Consider the following 25,707-nt stretch of genomic DNA (forward strand, 5'->3'; position numbering starts at 1 on the left):
TTTTTTTTCTCTTCTTATATTACAAACAACTGGAAAGTAACCTGTGTCTCTCCACCCCAGGTCCCAGGTGTTCTGACATGTTCTGCCAATCATGTAGAGGCTTAAAGTTATAATCTAAAAAGGTAAAGGGTATCAGGATTCATAACATTGGTATATTTCCCTAAATTGCTCAAACAGTTCAACATCCATATTAAAAATGTTCTATATTTACTCACAGATCTTGTTTTCAGAGACAGTTCCTTGTTCTAGCTCATCTGCTGACTGGTCCCTTTAAGATCCAACATGACTTGCAGCCAGTCCCTCATGAGACCACAAGGATTTAACATGAGCTGGGATCGGACTGGAAGACACCAGTGAAAGCAAAGAGTGGTCCATATACAACAAAGCACATTTCTACTTCAAAATTAGTTTCAGCAGGTTTATTTGCTGCACTGTAATGCCCCCATTGTTTGAGCAAGGAAACATAGCTATATAGTAGAACTTGGAAATTACTATGCATCTGCAGCCAGGAGTGGCTCACAGGACAAACTGGCAAGACTATTCTCCAGGGTGCTGCAGCATGAGGGCACAGTTGCAGTACCCCGCCAGTGCCTAGTCTGACACCCTGTGTCATATCCACACACACCAGGTCAGGCCCACCTGCTGCTAAGATATAGTCTGGTCCAGCTCCTCCTCTTTCCCTGTAGAATGCCAGACATCATCTGATATCATCACGCCAGGCATTTTGAGAGGAGCTATGTGAAAATTGTTTCAATTTAATTTGGTATTTGAGTTTTCTATACATCAATTCCATCCCCTCTGTAGCCCTATTTGTCAGACTGTAGCATATTTATGGGTCATGCTAATTTGCACACATTGTTCTTAATCCATATTTGCAATATATATGTGGTGGTTTGTGTTTCAGAGTTTGGGGAACAGGATGCCGTCTGTTCTACACCTGTTTAGCATTCTGTAGTATAATACGCTGCTCAATGAGGATAAATCCATTCAAGTTGCATTACACTGTAATATCCTTGTAGGTGTTGTATATAAATCAAGTGATTTGTATTCCACTTCTTGCACAGAAATGTTTAGGTTTAACTGCATTACTTTTAGTGTCTCTCACTGCCTTCTGTTGTAAATACAGCATGGCATAATGTATTCCTAACTTTTCAATATGTGTGTGGAGATTTCACATTGGTGCATTTTTTTAATCAATTAAATGTGCTTAATTATCTGCATTTTTTCAGTTGTACTATAACTACAGTTTGTGGTCATATGCTGAATAACATACATTCATCAAAAGAACCTATTTCAATTGTTTGAAAGGTAGGGCCAACAAAAGAGCCTTGCATCGACGCATCCGGCCGAGTTGGACAATCCCTGAACTTTTCATTTGACCTTCCTCTATCCTAGCTCAGCACAATATAACATAACAATTTTGGGTAATAGTTTATTTTTAGTGTGGTGTGGAGGGGGGGGGCTCTTTTGGAATCACACTGAGCTTCAAATGTTCTAGAACTGACCCTGTCTGTAGCACTGCTTTTCTAACAGAAACAAGGGTTCAGTGGTTGGCCCTTTTGACTGTTGAGCCCAGATTAGATGTCATTTCTGCTCCTTTTCTAAAGTAATCTTTTCCCAACCATCTTTTTATGTAATATTAAAGCAGCACAACAATTAAATGGTTAACACTGGGTAGCTCTGCTAATCATTCAACAGTCAGCTCAATGGTGATCTTGAAAGCTATATGAAGATAGTGGTGGAAATTGAAAAGAAAACACCTTTCTGATACAAAGGTCTACATCTTTACTATCATGCATATTGTACTTTATACATCTGAGTATGCATCTATATCTTCTAAATAATTTCCAATCACACAGTAAATACTTTTGGTAAATGATAAATATGCTTGAAAATACACAAACCACTTAGCTGCTGAGGATTTTCCCAGAGCCTGTTTTTTTAATATATGGACTGATCAAATTCCATTTCATTGTGAATCATTTTTCTGTGCATTATCCACACACATCATATCTTGTTTTTTGTCTGCAAACTGCAATTTCATAAAATACCATTGATTTGTTTATAGTTATACCATCTGATACAGAAAAGAAAATCTAATTTGACAAAAAGAGTTTTTTGTTACTGAAAATATTACAAATAAACACTTTGATGGATTTTATAATAAAATGAACACATTAAAATTGCCAACCCACATTTGATTACATTATTTGCATAGAATCTCCAGACAATAAACAAAACAAGATAACCTTCTTTGAAAGAGGTGGATCCCTTATTTGAAATGTGGATATTCCCATCTCTTTAGGAATCATAGGAAAGAGCAAGATCAGGTTTCAAAGAATATGCTCTACCTTGTATTAACAGCAAATAAATGTAACATAATTGAGTAGTGAATACGACAATACCAACCATATTTTGGAAAGGTTAGACTGAGATTCATTTTCTAAAATTCTTCCCTTGAATTTAATTAAATATTGTCTGTTTTAGTTTGAATACTCCGCTTTCAAACAAGATTCCTCCCTTTTTAAACTATAATCAGTGTGTTCAGGATCATGGCTCCTTTCCCATATCAATTTTCAGAATATATATATATATATATATATATATATATGTATATATATATATATATATATATATATGTAATTTTAGTTTTTATTTTAAAAAAATACATCAAATGAGGGTACAAACAATTATTTTGAAGTCATAGGTGGGGTGTTGCAAGCTCTGGAAAACCTCATCCCTTTTTCATATCTATATCAAAACTATTAAAAATATTTAACAAGCAATAAATATGCAGGGAAACCATAATTGGAAATTTACAGGAATACAAAATTTCTAGGTATCAGCGATAGGGATATAGAGACTCCTAACTTGCATCCTCCTACTGCCTATACCTGACACTTTTAAATGTTTTTACTACAATTTGTGCATACACACACATGCTGTGACATTGGTGTTCATGTGCATGTGCAATCAAAATGCTGCATTATAAGTAGACTCACATGTCATAGTGCGTTGTGATCTGTGGTTTCTCATAACCCCCCTGAATGCAAATTATGAGTGGTACTTACCATTAGCACTTTAGGAAGTCATGTAGTGGACGAGTTCCACTCATCCTTATCATCAAAGGGGTTAAATATCTAGCGTCTGTGAAAATCTCATAATTATAAGCTATGTGTGGATAGTATCCTCAATAGCTATACCAGCAGATTTTAATTCTTCACTGCATTTTCCTTTTCAGAGGGCCAGTCATATGTACAGTAATATTGTTTCATCACTTGCCTGAACAAGCACATCACAAACTAGATATCAGCAGGTTTGAACTGATTAGTGCATTTAGCACTTCACTCAGCAACTCAGTTAAAATCTCTGATGGTTACAAGATGACACAGTAGCAAGGGCCAATTATAGACAGACTGCATTTGCTGGTACCCTGGGAAAACATAAAGACACAGTAAGTGTTTTATACACACTATTATTTAGTTTCTCTAGCTAAAAATTTTCCTATGATAGAAGTTTCTTTCCAAACTAGACCTTTTTTAATACTAAATTTTCAATATTTAATGCCTAATGAAATTATTTAGGGAAGGAATTATCATTTGAAGGTTCACATGGCAGTGTTGAGACCATTTTACATGTCTGTTACATTTTGGACCAAAATTTCACTTAATCTACATATATGTTAAAATCTTTTGTAATCTTATACATTTAGTGTTTTCATGTAGCTTTACATAATTTTACTTCCTATTACTCCTATTATTTGTGTCACTGATTTTGTTTATTTACTATAACATTAACTACATTTTAAAGATATTTTAGGCAATTTTGTTGGAAATTTTCAAGCTATCTACCTTTTGTAAACAATGTTTTGTGAAGTTAAGTTAAGTCCAAATGCAAAAGCAAAGTTACTTTAAATCATCACATGATTTATAATAAAAATGTTTATAAGATTAAATATAAATTACTATTTTTTGCCTTACACTTTACTGACATTCTATAATTGGCTAGTTCTAGGAACAGTGTAGACTAGAGAACCTTCTACATGGGATCCCAATTTCATCCTATTGAAAGGGCAATTAGAAATAGTCTCTAAATGTCAGAGATCAATAATATAATAAAAGTAAATTAATTTATAATGTATATAAAAGTATTTGGTTGCTTCAAACAGTCTTAGAATTTAATTTCACTTTTATGGCTTACATTGAATGTAGGTTAAAGCCTGGATGGGGGGGTCTCTCAAGCTCTGGACCCAGTGAAGATACCCTCCTTAACTATCTCTAAAGCTGGCCTACATAAATAGTAGCAGGGGTTTCTGCTATTATTTATATTCATTTTTTGTGGGGAGTCTGTATTGCTAAAACTGACTATCCATTTTTTAAATAATTTAAAGAACTTTTAAATGTAACTTGTTCAATAATTAAATTGCAGTATCTTGTAACTTAGCAAAATGGAGGTAAGTACTTTATATAACTTACTGGAAAATAGATTTTGGAGCTCTAATGGAAAGACAACCCACTCTGCTTTGCACTACTGTATATAACAAAAAATAAACAGAGGAATCACAAATTGATAAGGCAATATTTACTATGTCAATCTATGATGCCCTCAAATTTCTTCTTGAGGTACTTTGCTAAACCTAAAGTATAACCAACCTGTATCTATGATTGAATAAGTTACTGTAACTGGCAGTTTCAAAACTCTACTCAGCAAACAGTCTAGTTTATATCTGCAAATAGTATTGTGCTAATCATGTCTCTATAGGAGTTTTTCATTATTTGTTTACAGAAATTAAGTCTTTTATATGTATCCAACCAGTTATTTTGCTATTTAAATAAATAAGCCATATTTTTCTCCATATCAACGTGATAACTGAAATGTTTTGTACAATGACAGAGGATTTCCTGTACTTGAAAAGCTTTCAAAATTATGTAAATCTCGAAATGCTCTTTGCTGCACTTAATTTAAACCTACTTTACAATATAATTTTGCAACAATGTACAGCCTTAAAATTTTTTTGCTGATTGGCAGAGTTTTCAACATCATAATTTTAGTGGATTCCAATAAAATGTATGGACTAAAATTCCATACATACATAGGATTTATGAACATCTATTATGCATTCCTAGAATAAGCTGAATGAGTTACATATTTAAAATGTAACTAGCATAGCCATTTTTATTTGGTATTTCTACAGTAGCATATAAAACTGCCATACAAATGGGTTAATATTTTTTTACCTAGTATTATTTCAAACATTTTCCTAATTTTTTTTCTTGATGTCTTCATATTTTATATTAAGCATGTAATTAACACAAAAAAATGACTCTTAAAATATCAATATTTTTCTTGAAGATACAATTTCTTTTACATTTTATTTTGAGTTTCATTAGTTTATTATGGTAAATAATAAATGAAGAAAGAATACATGTTTGTGTTTCATATATTTGTAAACAATAACTTATCATAGTTTAATAACACTTGAATCAAATTAAAATGAAAATAAATATTACCATGTTATTTTATTTTAGATATCCATGATCCAAACAATAAGAAACCAGTTATGGTATACATACATGGAGGGTCCTACATGGAGGGTACTGGAAACATGATTGATGGAAGTATACTTGCAAGTCATGGAAATGTCATTGTTATTACAGTTAATTACAGACTAGGTGTCCTAGGTAAGTAGATAACTAACTGTTATTAGCTAAACATAAGTTACAATGTTATGATTTTCTTTTATATGTGGTCACGTTGTATATTATTCTTGTGAGTGAGCAAGCTCAAAAATGTTGACTTGGCTTTTCTCACTTATGTATTTGCACCAAGAAATGCTTATGCTGAAAGGAAAAGCCTCCATCCCCACAGGCACACACACACAAACATTCTAAAAATATGCTGGTAGGTTAGTTGACTTCTGACAGTAATGGATCCTAGTGTGTGTGTGTATGTGATATGGTTTTAACACTGTAAATTCATATAAGGCTGGGACAAATGTGAATGTTTACATAGAACAATAATTGGTGGCTGCCTCACCTTCTGCATTCACTTATAGTGCTATCACTCCTATAAGAAGAATGTTGCTATATAAGGAATATTATTATTATTATTATTATTATTATTATTATTATTATTATTGTCACTAATCCAAGAGTCATAATCCAATAGAATAAAAAAATTACTATATAGAAGGTAGACAATATTTTATAACAATATATTAGCAGTCATCTAGAGGTGTACCTATATGTGCTCAAACCATATGCAATAATAAATAATAATAAATACATAAAAAAGTATATTAAGTTGCTTAAACTATATATGAAAACTATTGTAACATATAAGAAGCCATCAGAAAGAGATTAGTAGAAAATATTTTTGTTTTATTTCAGGCCATTAGACAATCACATTTTTGACAGTACAAACAAGCTGCTAGCAGCTATATTCATCCTGTAAGAGGACCACTATCAAGGCTAATATATTACATTACAAGCTCTCCTATTTATATACAATAGTAAGGTGGCAACAGGAGTCCAGTTGGTGCCATGCCAAACAAGGAGTAATTTTGCAGATTACAATAGCAACTGCCATAAGTGTCATTGCATAATCATAAGCCAAATGAACATAGATACTGTAACAACTAAGTGCACACAAACGAAACACATAAGAAAGTAAGAAAGCATAGAATACCAAGAGAGGGTAATATTAGAAACATGTAGGGGATATAAATGCTCATAGCAAAACATGCCATATGGTAATACAAATTACCTCAAAGCCAATGAGAAATAATATCAATTACATTTATAACACTTAAGAGCCTCATATAGATTTGGATATAAATTATGATAAAATTGTTTTTGAAAAAAAAAAAGCATTTTACACACTAGGCAGAGCAGCTTTAAATAAATCATGTGATAGAGAGGCATCAGTTATCATCCTTCACTTGAGTATGATGATTGGAGATTTAATATGCAAAAGTAATAAAAAGAAAAAAATATTAATAAATTGTACCCCACTGCTAACAGCATGAATGCTCATAACCAAGACAGGTAGTGGCAAAATAAGAGGAACATTAAGCATGGAGCCCCCTCCAAAACCATGAGATAACTAGAGATCTCAGCAAACCCTTTTCAAAGTGTAATTGTATGGTGGCACTTATATTACTGTAGAATGTATTTTGAGGTACAGAATAAAGTGTCTGTATGATAGATCTGATTTCATGTCCCAAGGGAGTTGTACATACCTTAAAAAATATTATCTGGCATCTGGGAGTCATGCAACATTAAGAATAGTTTATATTATTTCTACAGAAGGGAGTGTGCTCCTACTGAAGTTTCCTGGACTAAATAATGTACTTTAGATAAATTTAGTTATTCCCTAGAGGCCTTGTGTCTGGAGATTTAAGGCTATTTAAGACTTTCTTTAAGATTTGTAAGAAGAAAAACGGACATTCAGTGTAGCTTTGTGGAAGTCTGGTCCATTTATACTGAGGTTCTTTACAGGTAAATAGAAACTTACATTGGCTGACAGGATGAATAGCTATAGCACACCTGTCAACCACCATGAAATAAACAAGTAGTATTAATTGGTGTATAGGATAAAGTAGCTGCTGGCTATGGAACAACATGCAAAATAGGTTAATGTCTCTTGTACAAGTTTCCTGTTTTCCTGGTGATACTGTAGATATAATGATACCATACAAGTTAATTTCTTACTAGCCTCATAACTCCATCGGCTTTGGGACACAACTTAAATATACTAGTTAGTAGCTTGTGTATAGCTTTAACCAAATTGTGCAGTAATAATTTGCCCCAATTAATTTGTGTGTTAAAATTACAAACAAGGTTATATGACTTAAATACTCGTTTGCAATTTAGTTGACTGTTCTGCAGCTGAAACAAGTTGGTCAATTGCAAAGTTAAATGTACAGTTATAGGATTCATGTTACCATTCAAACACCTTACCTTGTATAGCCCAAATAAAAAAATAAACTGATTGGTCTAAGGGGACAAAAGGTGCAGTTGTTGTTCCTATGGACTTATATAGTAGTCATTGATGTTTAATATTTAGGGGTGCAAGTAGGATTTGTTATTTATTTGGACACCATGCTTTCCAATGCCCTAGCTGCCCACAATAGTAACATTTAAATATACCCGTACTTCTGCCTATAGACCATATCCTAAATGGTTCTCCATTTTCCCTTTTGAATTTATTTTATAATTTTAAGGCCATTAAAGGCATTTTTTTCCAGAAGGTCAAACAATGATGAAGAATGACTTAGCAAAACCATCTAATTCTACAAATGGTTTTGTTTGCATCTAATTGAAATTATGCACAATTAGTTTTGGATGATAGGTAGAAGTCCATGTATAAAAGTATTGGCTACTGCCTCTCCTGCAGCTACTTAACCTGGTGTAATTATGGTGGAAAATTGTTACACGGATGTTGAGGTGGGTCAATATGACCTGGATATATTTTATGCCTGATTTTGTAATTTTAAGGATGATTTTAGAAGATTATTAGTAAATGTGGGATAATGAACTATTACATGAGGTATTTTGCTAAAATAAAAAGCCATAGAAAATAGAGAACGAACTTTTTTTATTTCTACGTAATCTTCAGAAAAATCAACAAAATTGACAACTTCTGTGTTATTGCTAATATTTTAACACAAATACTCTTTTCATCTACAATTGAACTTTTTAATTGACTTAAAAGATCTTTTAAAATTAAAACAATACAAAAACAAAATTTACACTGACATTGAGGTTGGGTCATAATAACCTTTTTGCAGTTTGCACCTGTCTACAGTAAGTCTATGCGCTGATGCCAGCTGACTAAGTGGTAGTGGGAATAGGTAGTGAGGGGTCTTAACTCCAGCTACTAAGAGGTTTGGCAACATTGTATAACTAAGTAAAAAGATACATGTAATTTAAAATGCCCTTGGTCATTATGATCCAACTTTAATGACACTGGTTTAAGCATTCTAGATATATAAATGCTGTTCAAACATCTATTTTAGTATACAGTAGCTTCTCTGGTTGTGTTTACAAATATGGATAAACCAATCAGTTTTCATAGAAAAAATGTTTTGAATAGAATTCCAATCATTTTGTTAATGGTTAGGAAACTGTACATCAAATCTTACCCCTTGACATACAGTCTAACATCACCAGTTAACATTGGCCTTTTGAGCTGGTTAATATAAACAGAAATCAGTTGATGGTTTCTTCTTATTCACTATATGTATAGAGGTCTGTACAGTATCTTATGTCAGGTAAATTCCTAACCAGATAATTCTTAGGTCAGTAGTAGTCCAGAAGATGTGTACAGTTTGTTGTCTCCCTTTTTTCTCTGGGAAACTGTCCTTAGGAGGTAAATAAGTTGTCTGTTTGATCCCTTTCTTTGAGACTACTTTAAAATAAAATGAAATAATCAGCATTCTCTTAGTTAGCGACCAAAAACTCTAGCATTTCTTGGATTTCATATTGTGTCCCGAAGGAGAATGGAGGCTTACCTCAATGGGGTATGAGTGACTAAAGGTACATAAACCACTGTTCAGTACTCTACAGGGGCTCCATATATTGGTGGATTTTAGTTACAGTATAAGGATCAAGTGAAATTGAAAGATCTCTCTGTGTTTAGGTGTCATCTGTGTAGAGGGGGTGATTTTCTTTGCCACTTTTAAAAGTTTTCCTAATACCTTAAACTAATATTTCTCTTCCTTATCAGAAGAATGTAAACATTACAGTTATGACTATGTATGCCTTTGAGTAGCTTTGCGTTGACAGGCAAAATAAGCTTTTATTTAGAAATATGTTGCAAATAATTTTTAATTTGCACAAATCAAATGCAGTTACATGGGAGAACCTGATATGAAAAGAATTAAACTTAGGACATCCCATCTAGTTAATAGCAGGAAAGACAACCAGGAGCATTCTTTTATTCGCACTTGGCTTAGTGTTGTAAACAATCATATTATACGGACTACTGTACTCAGCTATACTTAATACTTTGATAAATCTGTATGCTTGTCCTTTTTTAAAAATTTTCAATTGTGGTTTTGACTCACACACCTTGATACGTGTTCTAGCATGAAATAAATAGCATGGTTTGCAATTAACACATCGAGTGCATTAGAACCTATGGTTTAGGAAACCTACTCTATAGTAAATGCCCCTCAAGGCATCCTCATGGCCCATGTGAAATTAGAAATATAAAGAGCTTTAGGGGACTATATCACTTAGCATTTTAAAGAGAGTTAGGGCAACAGATTCATTTTCACACCATTAATCTGGCCAATTCAAGATATGTAGAGCTTATTCTGGGTGGATTGTAGGCTTCAAGAATTCCAGCAAGCGGGTGGAAATCATCCACATGAAGTTCATCATAACTCTTGGGGGTGTATAACCTAATGTATTTTATTTTATTTTAAAAAAACATAATTGAAAGCACTAAAACAGGCAAAAAACATTTATTTTTTAATGGTGCAACCATCAATAGCTATGGACACACACACACAAACACATTTTTTAATATAGATGTGCATTTATTATGAATTGTGATCAGGGTTAATGCACAAACTAGAGTGGAGAACCAGCTTTGGAACACTGAGCTCAGCATATGAAGTACTGTAGGTACATGTCTTATATTATGGTTAAAAACAGGAGTTTTCTCATTGTCACTGTCAGAGGACCTCATTCAGAGCCGTACGCTATTTACGCTCGCTCGTTCAGAAAAAAGGCGTGGCTATTCAAATGAACCGTTCGCTCATTGCGGTCTGTTCACGCCTCTAGGTCTGAATGAGCGAACCAAACATGCGGTCATTTTTTGGAAAACTACGCCCCCTGGCCGCTCGCATCCTACGTCATGTCCGCTATTTATTCGATTAATCGAGTACATCGACCAGCGTATGAACTGCTCGCTATTCTTGTGGTTGGTTTTTCCTACCGCAATCTTGCGAGCAGTTCTGACTATAAAATAACCCAGTGACGTGGTCAATGACGCTGCTGTATTAATTATGCATACCCATAAAACGCCCATTTTGAACTTTAAGCACGCCTGCGTTCGGATCTCCACTCCCCGTTTTCAAGCACCTTCCCCTGTTACTACCCACATACGCCTCCTCCTGTCACTCAAAATAGCAGGCATTCGCTATTTAGCGAACAAACGATTTTCGGCCGCACTGACTGGTTTGCGCATGCGTATTACGATCCGTACGCATGCGCAGTTGTGCAAACATCACTCGGAACGAACAAGCGGCCGCTTATGAGCGGCTCTGAATCAGGCCCAGATCTCTGGAATCTGTCAAAAAGAATAATCTTCTTAGTAAAATGGCTAGAACCTTTGAAGTGTGAGCACTGGCCAATCGGTGTGATAGTGCTCAGCTTGTCAGTCATTAAGTGATACAACAGCTATGCTAAAAGAGAGGGACTGGGACTGGCTGTGTTAGGTATGCTCCACCCATGTGCTACTTGATACACAGGGTCTCCAACTGTATGATGAGACATTTCTCGCTCTTGGTTTGCACTCTGGCTGGGTCATTACTATTCTCAGTGTGTCCTACCAGTGTGCTTAGGGAACAAGTTCCAGATTGTTAAAGCATCAAAAGGAAACCATCAATAGGGAGGAAACAATTAAATCTCATCATCAATGGCAAAATCATTGAACATTGGAACAAAAACATCAATGGTTGTATTATTTTTCCCATAACTAACTTGTTGTACTAAATGTATTTGCTGTGGCAATGGTGTCTCTGGTCCCAGCGCAGCAGAGGTGTATGCATGGCATGGGAGAGCATATAAGTAAGGTGCCAGTATTGAGACTGGAATGGGCATGCAGTTGTGAGGAGTGCGCATGCTTACCCAGGCAATGGTCATGCAGAATTGGCTAAGTAGGGGCATGGTGTCAGCATGCATATACAAGGTGCAACTAAAATGACCAGTGAAATTTTGCAAATGTGCATGTATTCCGGGATCTGGGCTGTGGGTGCTCTCACCATGTTGTAAGTGTAACATTGATTATAATTACTGCATCTGATTGGTCATAAACATTAAAACACATTCATTTATACTAATGCACTGGAATAGCTGCAACTGTGTTTTAAAAGTCACTTTACACTGCAGTGCACACTCATTTTACACAAATAAAGAATTATTCATACTTAGCTGGGGTAAGAGAGACTGTACATATATTTTACAATGTTGTCATAAAAAATATATATTTGTGTCTGTTTGGCTAAGCATTACATATCCACTAATCTGTTTATAAATTGTCCTATCTGGCCATTAACTGTATTGCCTATACATTGTGTACTGCAGTTTTTAGCATCTTCAGTAATCACTGTGATGACAATCTCATCTATCATTTTAAAAAGTTGATCAAATTATTTATAAGATAAAAGTGAAGGTGGGACTCTTAAAGGAAAATCATGTCCAATTTCAGTTTTTTAAGTGTAAAAGGGCAATCACATGCTTACTAGGAAATGTAAGCTCATTAACATTTAGTGACAAATTATTTTTCTTTAAAGAACAGTACCACAGCACATGTGTAGCAATTCCAACCTTTTCTAGGAAACTCAGGCTGGGATATTTGATAAAGTAAGGAAAGGAGAGGGGAAAACCATGAATAGAGTAAAATGAATAGGCGTCTGAATAAAAATTTACCACAAGGACTTTAAAAATACCGGTCTGTGTGAAACATGCATCAGGCTTAACTGAGGTTTTCTGCTACCACAGGCATCACCACACCACTACAGAATATTAACAAGCTCTGCATCTATGTCAGACCTTATAAAACACTGGTGCAGGGATATAGGTAGCTGCACATCTACTGGCACTCAAGTCAAACTGACAACTCAATCAGACAACACCTAATGAATAAGTAATGCTGACTTTTTACACCAACAGTCCTAATATATGGGACTGTGTAATAAAGGCTGCTAACCTCATCAACATAATTTGGTCAGTTTTGTTTGAGACTGAAGGGGAACGGTATCAAACCTTGGATAGAGGTAAGTTGTAGTAGGTGCCAAAGCAACCAATCAGATTCTGACATTTCAAAGACTGTGCAAGATAAATGACAGTAAGAATCTGATTGGGTGTTTTGAGCAATTTCTCCACTTTTCTATCTCTAATGCTTGATATATCTCCCTCAAGTCTTAACGGCTTGATATATTTATTCATTTGTTTGAGATATGTTAAAAATGAGCAATTCATTGAGTTGAACTGAATCAGGGATTTTCTGTTCGATGTCATAATCTTTATATAGTTTACTTCACTAATTTTATATTAGAAGCGCAAGAAGTATTATTATTAGATTATTATTATATATAATTTGTTAGGGGTATTACGATTAATTGCTGTAGCATAGTGTTACAACCAATTGTGAATAATAGCTCACATTATTAGAGTTTCACTTATACCGCTTTTATACCTACATTCCAGGTCTGACCTGGATGCTGGAACAGGGTTCCAAACCGGATCAGACCCGGAATTTAGCCATGCTAACCAAGGATATTCCCAAGTCAGCGCCATTCACACCAGAGCCAGGTCTGCAGTGACCCGGCTCTTCCAGCATGATAGTGGATGCTTTGAGATGACATTCCTCTCCAAGCTCCACTGAAGCTGGCCAATCGGCCGGCATGTGGCACGCTCCAGGTCCTCGTGACCCTGATTGCGCCATTTACACTGCAGTTTCACAGGTCATTCCCGTGTTAAACCCTGCAAGTTACCTGGGTTGGATTGCCGGGTCACTCAACCCGGGAATCCAACCCTGTCCCCTTTTACACCAAGGAGCTACCCAGGTTAACCCTGCAATAACCTGTATTTTTGCTGTGGTGTAAAAGGGGTATTAGTATTGTAGTTACATTTCATAAATTTAATCAGAACTAAATAAATTTATTTGAACTATACTGTGAACTATTACTTGTGTAGACTGATACCATAAAATAAGTGTATACTACATATACACATATACTTGTTATGTATAGTAAATTTGTCAGGCTCTCAGATCCAAACAGATTTTTCTGCTGGCTAAGGGCCTGATTCAGACCCGCTCGCAAGCACTATGAGCTCGCAAGCGGGTCGATGGTGGGGCATTGCGCACGAGCAGCCTGCGCAAGCCCCGGAGCGAGAGAGAAATTATCTCGCTACGGGGCTCGCTACACACGGGGCGGCTGTCGATGTTGATCGACAGCTGGCCCCATTTTGTAGGCGGGGTGGGGGGTGGCTGGACAAATGGAGGTGTTCCTGAAGTAACGCCTTCAGTTTGTGGTCAGCCCTACTGACATAATGAGTGATGTTAGTAGTGGGCTTCTGGCTCTATTATAGCCGGAAGCTCACTGGGGCTTGTGACAGATGAGACCCAACCACAAAGGTCTCATCGCAAGCCCGATGTTCGCGATGGTCGTGACCATCGTGACCACCACCTGGCCACTTGCTAAAGCTGTGGGTGATCACCCACAGATTAGCGAGCGGCCAGGAGGCCGGGTCATTTAAAACAAAGCGGCCGCCGTGATTTGCGAGCGTCTCTGAATCAGGTCCTAAGTGTGATGATGGTCAATTTCATTATTTGGATGATTATCCTAGCTAGTTACACCCATCCTGATTGTTACACCTATATGTGTTTAATTACAAATGCACCTAGTCTAAGGTGGGACAGTTAATTTTTCCAGACACACTATTGATTTGGTTTCTAGCAGAAAAGCAAACATGACATTGTGTTATACACATTTTTGATAATATTTTTTGCCATTCTTGAGATAACCTTTTAATGAATTCTCATAAGGAGACAAAACATGAAGGGTAAAAAAGCTGTGGGATCCACTTTAAAGGAAAAACACTGGAAATCTGTACCCCTAAAATAAGGGTGGGAAATATTTCTACCTTAAAAGTAGAAAATCTTATAGCAAATTGTTGAAACTGTATTCTGAGAGATTGTTGTGAATAAAATAAATGGATGTAAATTTAATTGTTTTTATTTTTTATTTTTATGGTGGCCCAAAGCCTTTGTTTTGGGTGTTGGTATTGAATGGTAGTGTTTAGGTATTTACTTACATCTTTGGCATCAGTATATTACTGGGATTAAAGAATAATTTCACCATGCTCTATAACTTTGATCCTTCAAGGTATTCCCTTGTTGTAGTGCAATAGGTTATACCATCTCTATTGTGTGTAACCTCTCAGTGGCTATATATATATATATATATATATATATATATTAGGGGTGAGCGGGTTCGGATTTCTGAAATCCGAACCCCCCCGAGCCCCCCCGATCCGAGGCCGATCCGAGTCAGGCTCGACTTTTCCCACCTGACTCGGATCTGAAATCGAGGCAAAACGTTATCATCCCGCCTTCCGAGTCTCGCGGGTTTTGGATCCTATATAAGGTACCCGCGTCGGCGCCATTTTCTCACTCGGCTGTGGACAGTGAAGAGGGAGGGTGGGAGTTAGGGCTGGCTGGGTGTGTAGTGTAGTGTAGTGTAGTGCAGAGTAGTGTTGTGCTGTGCTGTGCTGCGCTGTGCTGCTGTTGTCCACTACTTCAAAGTCCATAGGGGCTGGCTGTGTTGTGCTGTGCTGCTGTTGTTAAAAGGGGCTGTGTCCACTACTTCAAAGTCCATAGGGGCTGGCTGGACTGTGTTGTGCAGTCAGTTCTCCATAGGGGCTGTGTCCACTCCAAAGTCCTGTGCAGTGTCCCAGTCCTAAAGTGGTGCTGTAGTGTTGTCCAGGGGGTGCTCTGTCCATCAGGGGTGCTCCCCCCAAGTGCTAAAAAAATAATATTTTTTGTGTGTTTGTGAATAGTGTGCGCAGTAGCCGCACGTGCATCAACAAAGTAGTGCCAAGCGTGCGCCTGTGTCATAAGTAAAGGGCCAGCTGGCTTGACCGTTAAAGGGTGCTGTAACCCCCAAAGTACACTCCAGTCCAAACCAAAAAAAAAATATTTTCTGTGTTTGTGAATTGTGTACGCAGTAGCCGCACGTGCATCAACAAAGTAGTGCCAAGCGTGCGCCTGTGTCATAAGTAAAGGGCCAGCTGGCTTGACCGTTAAAGGGTGCTGTAACACCCAAAGTAAACTCCAAACCAAAAAAAAAATATTTTCTGTGTTTGTGAATTTTTTGTGCAGTAGCCGCACGTGCATCAACAAAGTAGTGCCAAGTGTGCGCCTGTGTCATAAGTAAAGGGCCAGCTGGCTTGACCGTTAAAGGGTGCTGTAACCCCCAAAGTACACTCCAGTCCAAACCAAAAAAAAATTATTTTCTGTGTTTGTGAATTGTGTGCGCAGTAGCCGCACGTGCATCAACAAAGTAGTGCCAAGCGTGCGCCTGTGTCATAAGTAAAGGGCCGGCTGGCTTGACCGTTAAAGGGTGCTGTAACCCCCAAAGTACACTCCAGTCCAAACCAAAAAAAAAATAATTTTCTGTGTTTGTGAATTGTGTGCGCAGTAGCCGCACGTGCATCAACAAAGTAGTGGCAAGCGTGCGCCTGTGTCATAAGTAAAGGGCCGGCTGGCTTGACCGTTAAAGGGTGCTGTAACCCCCAAAGTACTCTCCAGTCCAAACCAAAAAAAAAATATTTTCTGTGTTTGTGAATTGTGTGCGCAGTAGCCGCACGTGCATCAACAAAGTAGTGCCAAGCGTGCGCCTGTGTCATAAGTAAAGGGCCAGCTGGCTTGACCGTTAAAGGGTGCTGTAACCCCCAAAGTACACTCCAGTCCAAACCAAAAAAAAAATATTTTCTGTGTTTGTGAATTGTGTGCGCAGTAGCCGCACGTGAATCAACAAAGTAGTGCCAAGCGTGCGCCTGTGTCATAAGTAAAGGGCCGGCTGGCTTGACTGTTAAAGGGTGCTGTAACCCCCAAAGTACACTCCAGACCAAACCAAAAAAAAAATTATTTTCTGTGTTTGTGAATTGTGTGCGCCTTAGCCGCACGTGCATCAACAAAGTAGTGCCAAGCGTGCGCCTGTGTCATAAGTAAAGGGCCGGCTGGCTTGACCGTTAAAGGGTGCTGTAACCCCAAAAGTACACTCCAGTCCAAACCAAAAAAAATATATTTTCTGTGTTTGTGACTTGTGTGCACTGTGGCTGCACGTGCATCAACAAAGGAGCAGCACCAAGCGTGCGCCTGTGTCCCATAAGTAAAGAGCCGGCTGGCTCATTTCTTAAAGGGTGGTGTAACCCACAAAGTGCACTACTCTCCAGCAAAAAACAAGAACCACTTCCTCCTAGTGCTGTTGCTGCTGCTGGGAGTTGTTCATCATCCCAGAGAGGAAGTAGGAACATCACTACTTTTACTAAACAATTGACCCTCCAACAGTCCCTAGCGATGAGGATGAAGTACGACAGCAGTCATCCTGAAGCAAAACGTATAACTGAGGCCTTGACTGCTATGTTGGTGTTAGACGTGCGTCCGGTATCCGCCATTGGTGCAGTGGGATTTAGACAATTGATGGAGGTAGTGTGTCCCCGGTTCCAAATCCCATCTAGATTCCACCTGCATCCTCAAAGCAGCAGCGACAAGCGTGCGTCTGTCTGTTAAAGGATGGTGTAACCCTCAAAGTGCGCTCCACAAACAATAAAAATATTCTTCTTTTTTTTTCTCTTTGTGAATTGTGTGGGCTGTAGCCGCACTTGCATCCTCAAAGCAACCCTCAAAGTGCTCCAAAAAATGAAAAACTATTTTTTTAATGTGTTTGTGACTTGTGTGCGATGTAGCTGCACGTGCATCAACATAGTAGCAGCGCCAAGCGTGCGCCTGTGTCATAAGTCAAGGGCTGGTTTGGACATCTGGTCCGGACTGAAGGACGTGCCAACAATTTCTGACAAGTCTACTGTCACTGCATATGATACTGTCCTCAAAGCAGCAGCGACAAGCGTGCGTCTGTCTGTTAAAGGGTGGTGTAACTCTCAAAGTGCTCCAAAAAATAAAAAACTATTTTTTTAATGTGTTTGTGACTTGTGTGCGATGTAGCCGCACTTGCATCCTCAATGCAGCAGCGACAAGCGTGCGTCTGTCTGTTAAAGGGTGGTGACACCCTCAAAGTGTGCTACACAAACAATAAAAATATTCTTCTTTTTTTTTCTGTCTTTGTGAATTGTGTGGGCTGTAGCTGCACTTGCATCCTCAAAGCAGCAGCGACAAGCGTGCGTCTGTCTGTTAAAGGGTGGTGACACCCTCAAAGTGTGCTACACAAACAATAAAAATATTCTTCTTTTTTTTCTGTCTTTGTGAATTGTGTGGGCTGTAGCCGCACTTGCATCCTCAAAGCAGCAGCGACAAGCGTGTGTCTGTCTGTTAAAGGATTACATCAGTGACAGCATCCAAGTAGGCATCTCAGACAGTCCGTACCTGTACTGGCAGGAAAAAGAAGCAATTTGGAGGTCCCTGTACAAACTGGCTCTATTTTACCTGAGTTGCCCCCCCTCCAGTGTGTACTCCGAAAGAGTGTTTAGTGCAGCCGGGAACCTTGTCAGCGAAAGGCGTAGGAGGTTGCTTCCACAAAATGTGGAAAAGATGATGTTCATAAAATGAATTATCAACTCTTCCAGGGAGACCAGCCTCCAGAACGTACAGAGGGACCTGTGGTTGTGGATTCCATCGGGGATGAATTAATACTCTGTGAGGATGAGGATGTACACAACACTGAAGAGGGTGAGGAATCGGTGGATGAGGAGGATGAGGACGACATCTTGCCTCCGTAGAGCCAGTTTGTGCAGGGACAGATTAATTGCCTGCTTGTTTTGTGGGGGCCCAAACGAACCAATCATTTCAGCCACAGTCGTGTGGCAGACCCTGGCGCTGAAATGTTTGGTTTGTTAAAGTGTGCATGTCCTGTTTATACAACATAAGGGTGGGTGGGAGGGGCCAAGGACAATTCCATCTTGCACCTCTTTTTATTCTTTGCATTATGTATAGTTTGGGGCTTAGTTTTTCAAACTGCCATCCTGTCTGCCACTGCAGTGCCACTCCTAGATGGACCACGTGTTTGTGCCGCCCACTCGTATCTCTTAGCATAGTCATCCAGCTACCTCGGTGCAACCTTTTGGACATAAAAACACTATTGTGAGGTGTGAGGTGTTCAGAATAGACTGGAAATGAGTGGAAATTAAGGTTATTGAGGTTAATAATAGCATAGGAGCAGAAAAACCCACAAATTCTGTGATTTTAGCTGTTTTTATGCTTTTTTTCAAAAAAATACAGATCCAAAACACAAAACCCAGAACCCAAAACACGGAAGGGTGGTTTTGGCAAAACCAATCCAAAACCAAAACACAAAACACGAAAAGTGGCCGGTGCACACCCCTAATATATATATATACATATATGTATAAATCTATCCTTAATAAATTTAATTAATTTACAAGTGTCAATATAGGATTGCAGGCTCTATCTGACTGTCTATAACAATCTTATTATTGACTAATTATTATATACAATGGGTATCTAAAAACATAGATTTGTTACATGGTACCATATGCCTGTAAGTTCATACATTGAATTTGAACATTATCTTTCTTAATCATGAAAATATTTTTTTAGTGTAAGAATCCACGTGGGCAGACAGGGATGTTTTAAGTCTAGTTTTTAATTGTATATTTCTATTGGTGCCATATATGTATTGTTTTATGACACAATTAATTTCTCACAAACCCTTTTCCATTTGTAGACACAATCATTTATGATTAGAGTTGTAACTAAAATGGCATTTCTCATACCTTCTTCTCCATATCTTGCTCACAAAAGTACACTGTTAAAATAATACTATTCCCCCAACACTAAAGAGAATGGGCCTAATGTAGATATAGAATATGATTCCTGGCACTTACACTATCCTGCCTCAAGAGAGGTGGCACATGTGAGGGAAGAAACATTCTATACTAGGCCAAATAAAGTAACGACATGTCCATGCAACTATGAAAAATGCAGTCCAGAACACAAATGCATATATGTGTGAGACATTTGAGGATGGTCCATGACAGGTGCAATTAGCTGGGGATGATTGTGACAGTCACCAGCACTAGTGAACTACATGCACTAAGCTATTTAAGCTATACTACTGATGATGGCTGGTGATTTCTTAATCATTTGATAATATATGACAGTATAGTTATGTGTTTATACGCATCTTTACTTATTTATTGTTTGCTTTTTTTCTATATTTGAGACAAGGAGGTAAATTTACTAAGTAGAACTTTTCAAAGTTGCTGAGTCTTCAAGGCTTTCATGCTTTGCATTTAAAGGGAAAATAATATCAAATAGAAAACCAGCCTGGATTTGTATTTAATATTATTACTAAAGAGGAGCGCAGACCCCTGTGTATTGGTCTTGGTTCTAAACCATCTTCAAGTTTTGGTTTTGGAAAAAAATGATAAAAACAGCTAAAACCCATGTAATTTGGAACTGCTTTTGGCTAAACTATGTGACGGAACAGTGGTACAAACACATGGCAGTTTAAAAGAATATAACACATCTATGAACCATAGTGGCACAGTAGTGGCAGACAGGATGTCGGTTCAATAAACTATATGACTCTATAGAATGATTTCATCAGTCATGAGCTAATAGCCTAAAAGTAAATGGCTAATAGAAAATATAATATATTACCAACAAACATCTCCAAACAGCAAATCACTGGCCTCTGGCCAGTATAGGTGATTGCTGACTGAATAACATCTAGTAAAAAACTGGATCACCATCAAACATTCTCCAAATAGCAAATCACAGGCATGAGGCCAGTACAGGTGATTTGAGGTGGAGTATTTATTGGAACATACAACATTTATTATTATTATTATTACTATTATTATTATTATTATTATTATTATTATTATTATTATTATTATTATTATTATCAAAAGTAAATATAAACATGGAACAATGTATTAAAAACCAAGCTTTCAAATATGAATTTTCAAATGCAAACTAAATCAAAACAGCAAATAACATGCCACAAGTCAGTATAGGTGATTGTTATTGGAGGTATGTGCCAAATTAAGGTCCACATGGGCCTGGAGATGAAAGGGCATACTGTGTGTGGCCACAGGGTGGGTATCTAGTGCTGCAAAAGTGTGACTAATGATGTGGGGTTTTGGTCTACACAGAGGGTGTGGTATGTGGAGAGGGGTGTGACTAGTGCCTACCTTCAAGAACCCTCAATTTCCCTCCCCTCTTTGCTTAATGTGACAAATCTACAAATGAATGTGTTAATGTGACTGTAATATGATGAACAAAGAGACATGGCACTTAATGATGATGTAAATATGAAATCCCTCTACTATTTGGGTCACTTATACCCATTTCCCACCAAAATGTGGGTCTGACCTGGGTTTTCGGACATGGTTCTGACCCAGGTCAGACCCCCGTTTACACTGCACCTTTGATCCAGGTTATTCCTGGGTCAGCCCCATTCACACTCAACATGGGTCTGCCCTGCTAAACTTGTGAGGTCATAAAAAGTGGGAAATGACTGCTCCACAGCCACCAATCAGCTCATTTTTGGCATGACCCAGGTCGGATAACCCGGGTCACGCCATTTACACTGCACCATTACCCAGGTCCATCCCGAGTCCAACCCTGGTAGCTACCTGGGTTGGACTCCCAGGTCACTTAACCCGGGTTATTTTTCAGGGATCCTTTTCCACTGAGGCGCTATATGGGAGACTCAGCAATAACCTGGGTTATTGCAGCAGTGGAAAAGGGGTAACCATAGATGAGAAAGTAGTAAAGTGAACATATCCGCAAACACTTAACTTCTATCTATAGGCCCCTTTGTGGCTACATGAAAGCCACACATGTGCAGCAGTCGAAAATGTGCTGTAGATTGAAGTAATGTGACTGCAGATGCAAAGCACTTCGGGACATCCTGTAGCCCACCAGAGAGGAATTGCAAAATCCCTTTTTAGCAGAACAGTCCTATAGCAGGTGAAGTTGGTGTTAGCCCATGCAGACAAGATCTACAATGCTTTCTGGATATTGGTAAATATTGTATCCATGTAAATCTATGTGGATCGATGCTGAGTGAGCAGGTGGATGGAAAACAGGAGATATCTCCAATATCTCCTGCTTTCCTCTTTTGGCAAAAGATTCAGAGCTTTTTGGAACATTCTGCAGCCCACCAGAGAGAGTTTGCAAGATTTCTCTTTTGCAGGATGGGACACCTGCTGCTGTAGCCAGAAGATAGAGATATCTCCTCCTTTCCTCTTTGGAACAGCTGAGGAAAACTTAAATCTGCCCTTAAACATTGCTGTAACTGCATTCTCTGCATATTTTAAGAGCAGAATTGATTAATAAATAGCTCTATAATGTAGTGAGAACATATTAGCTCTGGAAACCATTGTGAGACCTTAAAAAAGAGTAATATATATATATAATATATACACACATATACAAGCAACAGAAGGGTGAGAGCGGCACTCTGGACATATAAAAGATGTTCAAAAACAAGCCTGACGAAGGAGAAGTAAAAGTTCTCTGAAAAGTTCAACTTAAGAGTCTAGTGTTTGAATTGTTTTATTTATGTCCAGAGTGTCATTCCTACCCTCATGTTGCTTGTACCATTGCTAATATATATGCTTATATATATTATATAAAAAAATATATATTATATATCTTTTTTTCTAGGGACAGAAAAGGGGCGGAGAATTGTAAAGTGTATAAAAACTTTATAATATAAAAACAATCAGTTATATACATTAACAATTTAAAATTAGCAGCATGGGACAAGCTTGGTGCAGTCGCTAATCTCCAAGGACCCAGTAGCGCCATTCCCTGGACCTGTACAGTATATGCATATCCATAAACACATTACCTACATATACAATATATATATATCCAGTACAAGGGCACTCATATTTTTTCATTATTTGTGGTCAGTGCCCTTGTACTGGATTTTTTATGTTTTGGAGGACTATCTCTTTACGGAGCACCCCATGATGACGTGGGTTAGGTCCAGTGTGCAGCTTGATTGAGAAGTGTATGTGTATATATATATATATATATATATATATATATGTAAGCAAACTAGTGTCCAGCACTCTGCTGGCCTCAGTGGGCAATACCTTGCTCCGGGTGCCCTCCTCATAGGGCAATGCATAACAAATCTAGAAAAGGAAAGCAGGCGGCACTCTGGAGACTGTTCAAAATAGGGAAACCACCAACGTGTTTGAATAAACACGTTGGTAGTTTACCTATTTTGAACAGTCCATAGGGGCTGTGTCCAATCCAAAGTCCTGTGCAGTGTCCCAGTACTAAAGGGGTGCTGTAGTGTTGTCCAGGGGGTGCTCTGTCCATCAGGGCTGCTCCCCCCAAGTGCAAAAAAAATAAATATTTTTTCTGTGTTTGTGAATTGTGTGAGCAGTAGCTGCACGTGCATCAACAAAGTAGCGCCAAGCGTGTGCCTGTGTCATAAGTAAAGGGCCGGCTGGCTTGACCGTTAAAGGGTGCTGTAACCCCCAAAGTGCACTCCAAACCAAATAAAAAAATATTTTCTGTGTATATGAATTGTGTGCACTGTGGCTGCACATGCATCAACAAAGGAGCAGCGCCAAGCGTGTGCATGAGTCCCATAAGTAAAGGGCCGGCTGGCTTGTCCATTAAAGGGTGCTGTAACCCCCAAATTGCACTCCAAAAAAAAAATATATTTTTGTGTTTGTGAATTGTGTGAGCAGGAGCCGCACGTGCATCAACAAAGTAGCGCCAAGCATGCGCCTGTGTCATAAGTAAAGGGCCGGCTGGCTTGACCATTAAAGGGTGCTGTAACCCCCAAAGTGCACTCCAAACCAAATACAAAAATGTTTTCTCTGTTTGTGAATTGTGTGCACTGTGGCTGGACGTGCATCAACAAAGGAGCAGCGCCAAGCGTGCACCTGTGTCCCATAAGTAAAGGGCCGGCTGGCTCATTTCTTAAAGGGTGGTGTAACCCACAAAGTGCACTAGTCTCCAACAAAAATAAAAATGTATTTTCTGTGTTTGTGTGCGCCTTAGCCGCACGTATATATCAATATAACATAAATGGAGGACCAAACTTTCTCCGATAAAAATAAAATAGGGAAGATCAAGAACCACTTCCTCCTAGTGCTGTTTCTGCTGCTGGCAGTTGTTCATCATCCCAGAGAGGAAGTAGGAACACCACTACTTTTACTAAACAATTGACCCTCCAACAGTCCTTAGTCCTTCAGCAGTCATCCTGAAGCAAAACGTATAACTGAGGCCTTGACTGCTATGTTGGTGTTAGATGTGCATCCGGTATCAGCCATTGGTGCAGTGGGATTTAGACAATTGATGAAGGTAGTGTGTCCCTGGTTCCAAATCCCGACTAGATTCCACTTCACTAGGCAGGCAATACCGAGACTGTACAGAAACGTCAGAAAAAAGTGTCCTCAGTGTCCTGAAAAATGCGGTTGTTCCCAATGTCCACTTAACCACGGACATGTGGACAAGTGGAACAGGGCAGACTAAGGACTTTATGACTGTGACAGCCACCTGGGTAAATGTATCACATTACACAGCAACAACAGCAGCGTCACCAGTAGCAGCATCTCAGAAACGCCAGTTCGTTCCAAGGCAGGCTACGCGGTGAATCACTGGTTTCAGTAAGAGACACACCGCCGACAACCTCTTAGAGAAACTGAGGGAAATCATCACCCAGTGGCTTACCCCACTTAGACTCTCCTGGGGATTTGTGATATCTGACAACACCACCAAGATTGTGCGGGCATTACATCTGGGCAAATTCCAGCACGTCCCATGTTTTGCTCACACAATAAACTTGTAGCCGCACGTGCATCAACAAAGTAGCGCCAAGCATGCGCCTGTGTCATAAGTAAAGGGCCGGCTGGCTTGTCCGTTAAAGGGTGCTGTAACCCCCAAAGTGCACTCCAAACAAATTAAAAAATTCATTTTTTTTCTGTCTTTGTGAATTGTGTGGGCTGTAGCCGCACCTGCATCCTCAAAGCAGCAGCGAGAAGCGTGCATCTATCTGTTAAAGGGTGGTGTAACCCTCAAAGTGCGCTCCACAAAAAATACAAAAATCTTTTTTTCTGTCTTTGTGAATTGTGTGCAATGTAGCTGCACGTGCATCAACAAACGAGCAGCGCCAAGCGTGCGCCTGTGTCCCATAAGTCTGTTACCCCAAAGTGCTCCAAAAAATAAAAAACAATTTTCTTTCTGTGTTTGTGACTTGTGTGCGATGTAGCCACACGTGCATCAACACAGTAGCAGCACCAAGCGTGCACCTGTGTCATAAGTCAAGGACCGGTTTGGACATCTGGTCCGGACTGAAGGAAGTGTGAACAATTTCTGACAAGTCTACTGTCACTGTTTATGATACTGTTCTCAAAGCAGCAGTGACAAGCGTGCGTCTGTCTGTTAAAGGGTGGTGTTTTACCCCCAAAGTGCACTCCAGCAAAATAAAATAATATTCTTTTTTTCTGTGTTTGTGTGTGAAATGTATGCGCAGTAGACGCACCTGCATCCTCAAAGCAGCAGCGACAAGCGTGCGTCTGTCTGTTAAAGGGTGGTGTAACCCTCAAAGTGCGCTCCACAAAAAAAATTCTTCTTTTTTTTTCTGTCTTTGAGAATTGTGTGGGCTGTAGCTGCACCTGCATCCTCAAAGCAGCAGCAACAAGCATGCGTCTGTCTGTTAAAGGATTACATCGGTGACAGCATCCAAGTAGGCATCTCAGACAGTCCGTACCTGTACTGGCAGGAAAAAGA

The 25,707-nt window shown here is 38.6% G+C and overlaps 1 protein-coding gene across 4 annotated transcripts in view; it reads left to right on the top strand.

Moving 5' to 3' along the window:
* Window positions 1–25,707, top strand: part of NLGN4X (neuroligin 4 X-linked) — a 391,249-nt gene that overhangs the window by 226,885 nt on the left and 138,657 nt on the right. For 3 of the 4 annotated variants that reach the window (XM_088451539.1, XM_088451540.1, XM_088451542.1), the window contains one exon: window positions 5,529–5,681. The exons of the other annotated variant lie outside the window; for it this stretch is intronic. In XM_088451539.1, coding sequence (XP_088307665.1) covers window positions 5,529–5,681 — 153 coding nt within the window. The remainder of the gene's footprint in view (window positions 1–5,528; window positions 5,682–25,707) is intronic. 4 annotated transcript variants of the gene reach the window in all.

This window comes from Taudactylus pleione, unplaced genomic scaffold (genome assembly GCF_031769625.1).
Source record: "Taudactylus pleione unplaced genomic scaffold, aTauple2 ptg000026l, whole genome shotgun sequence".
NCBI classification, from domain to species: domain Eukaryota; kingdom Metazoa; phylum Chordata; class Amphibia; order Anura; family Myobatrachidae; genus Taudactylus; species Taudactylus pleione.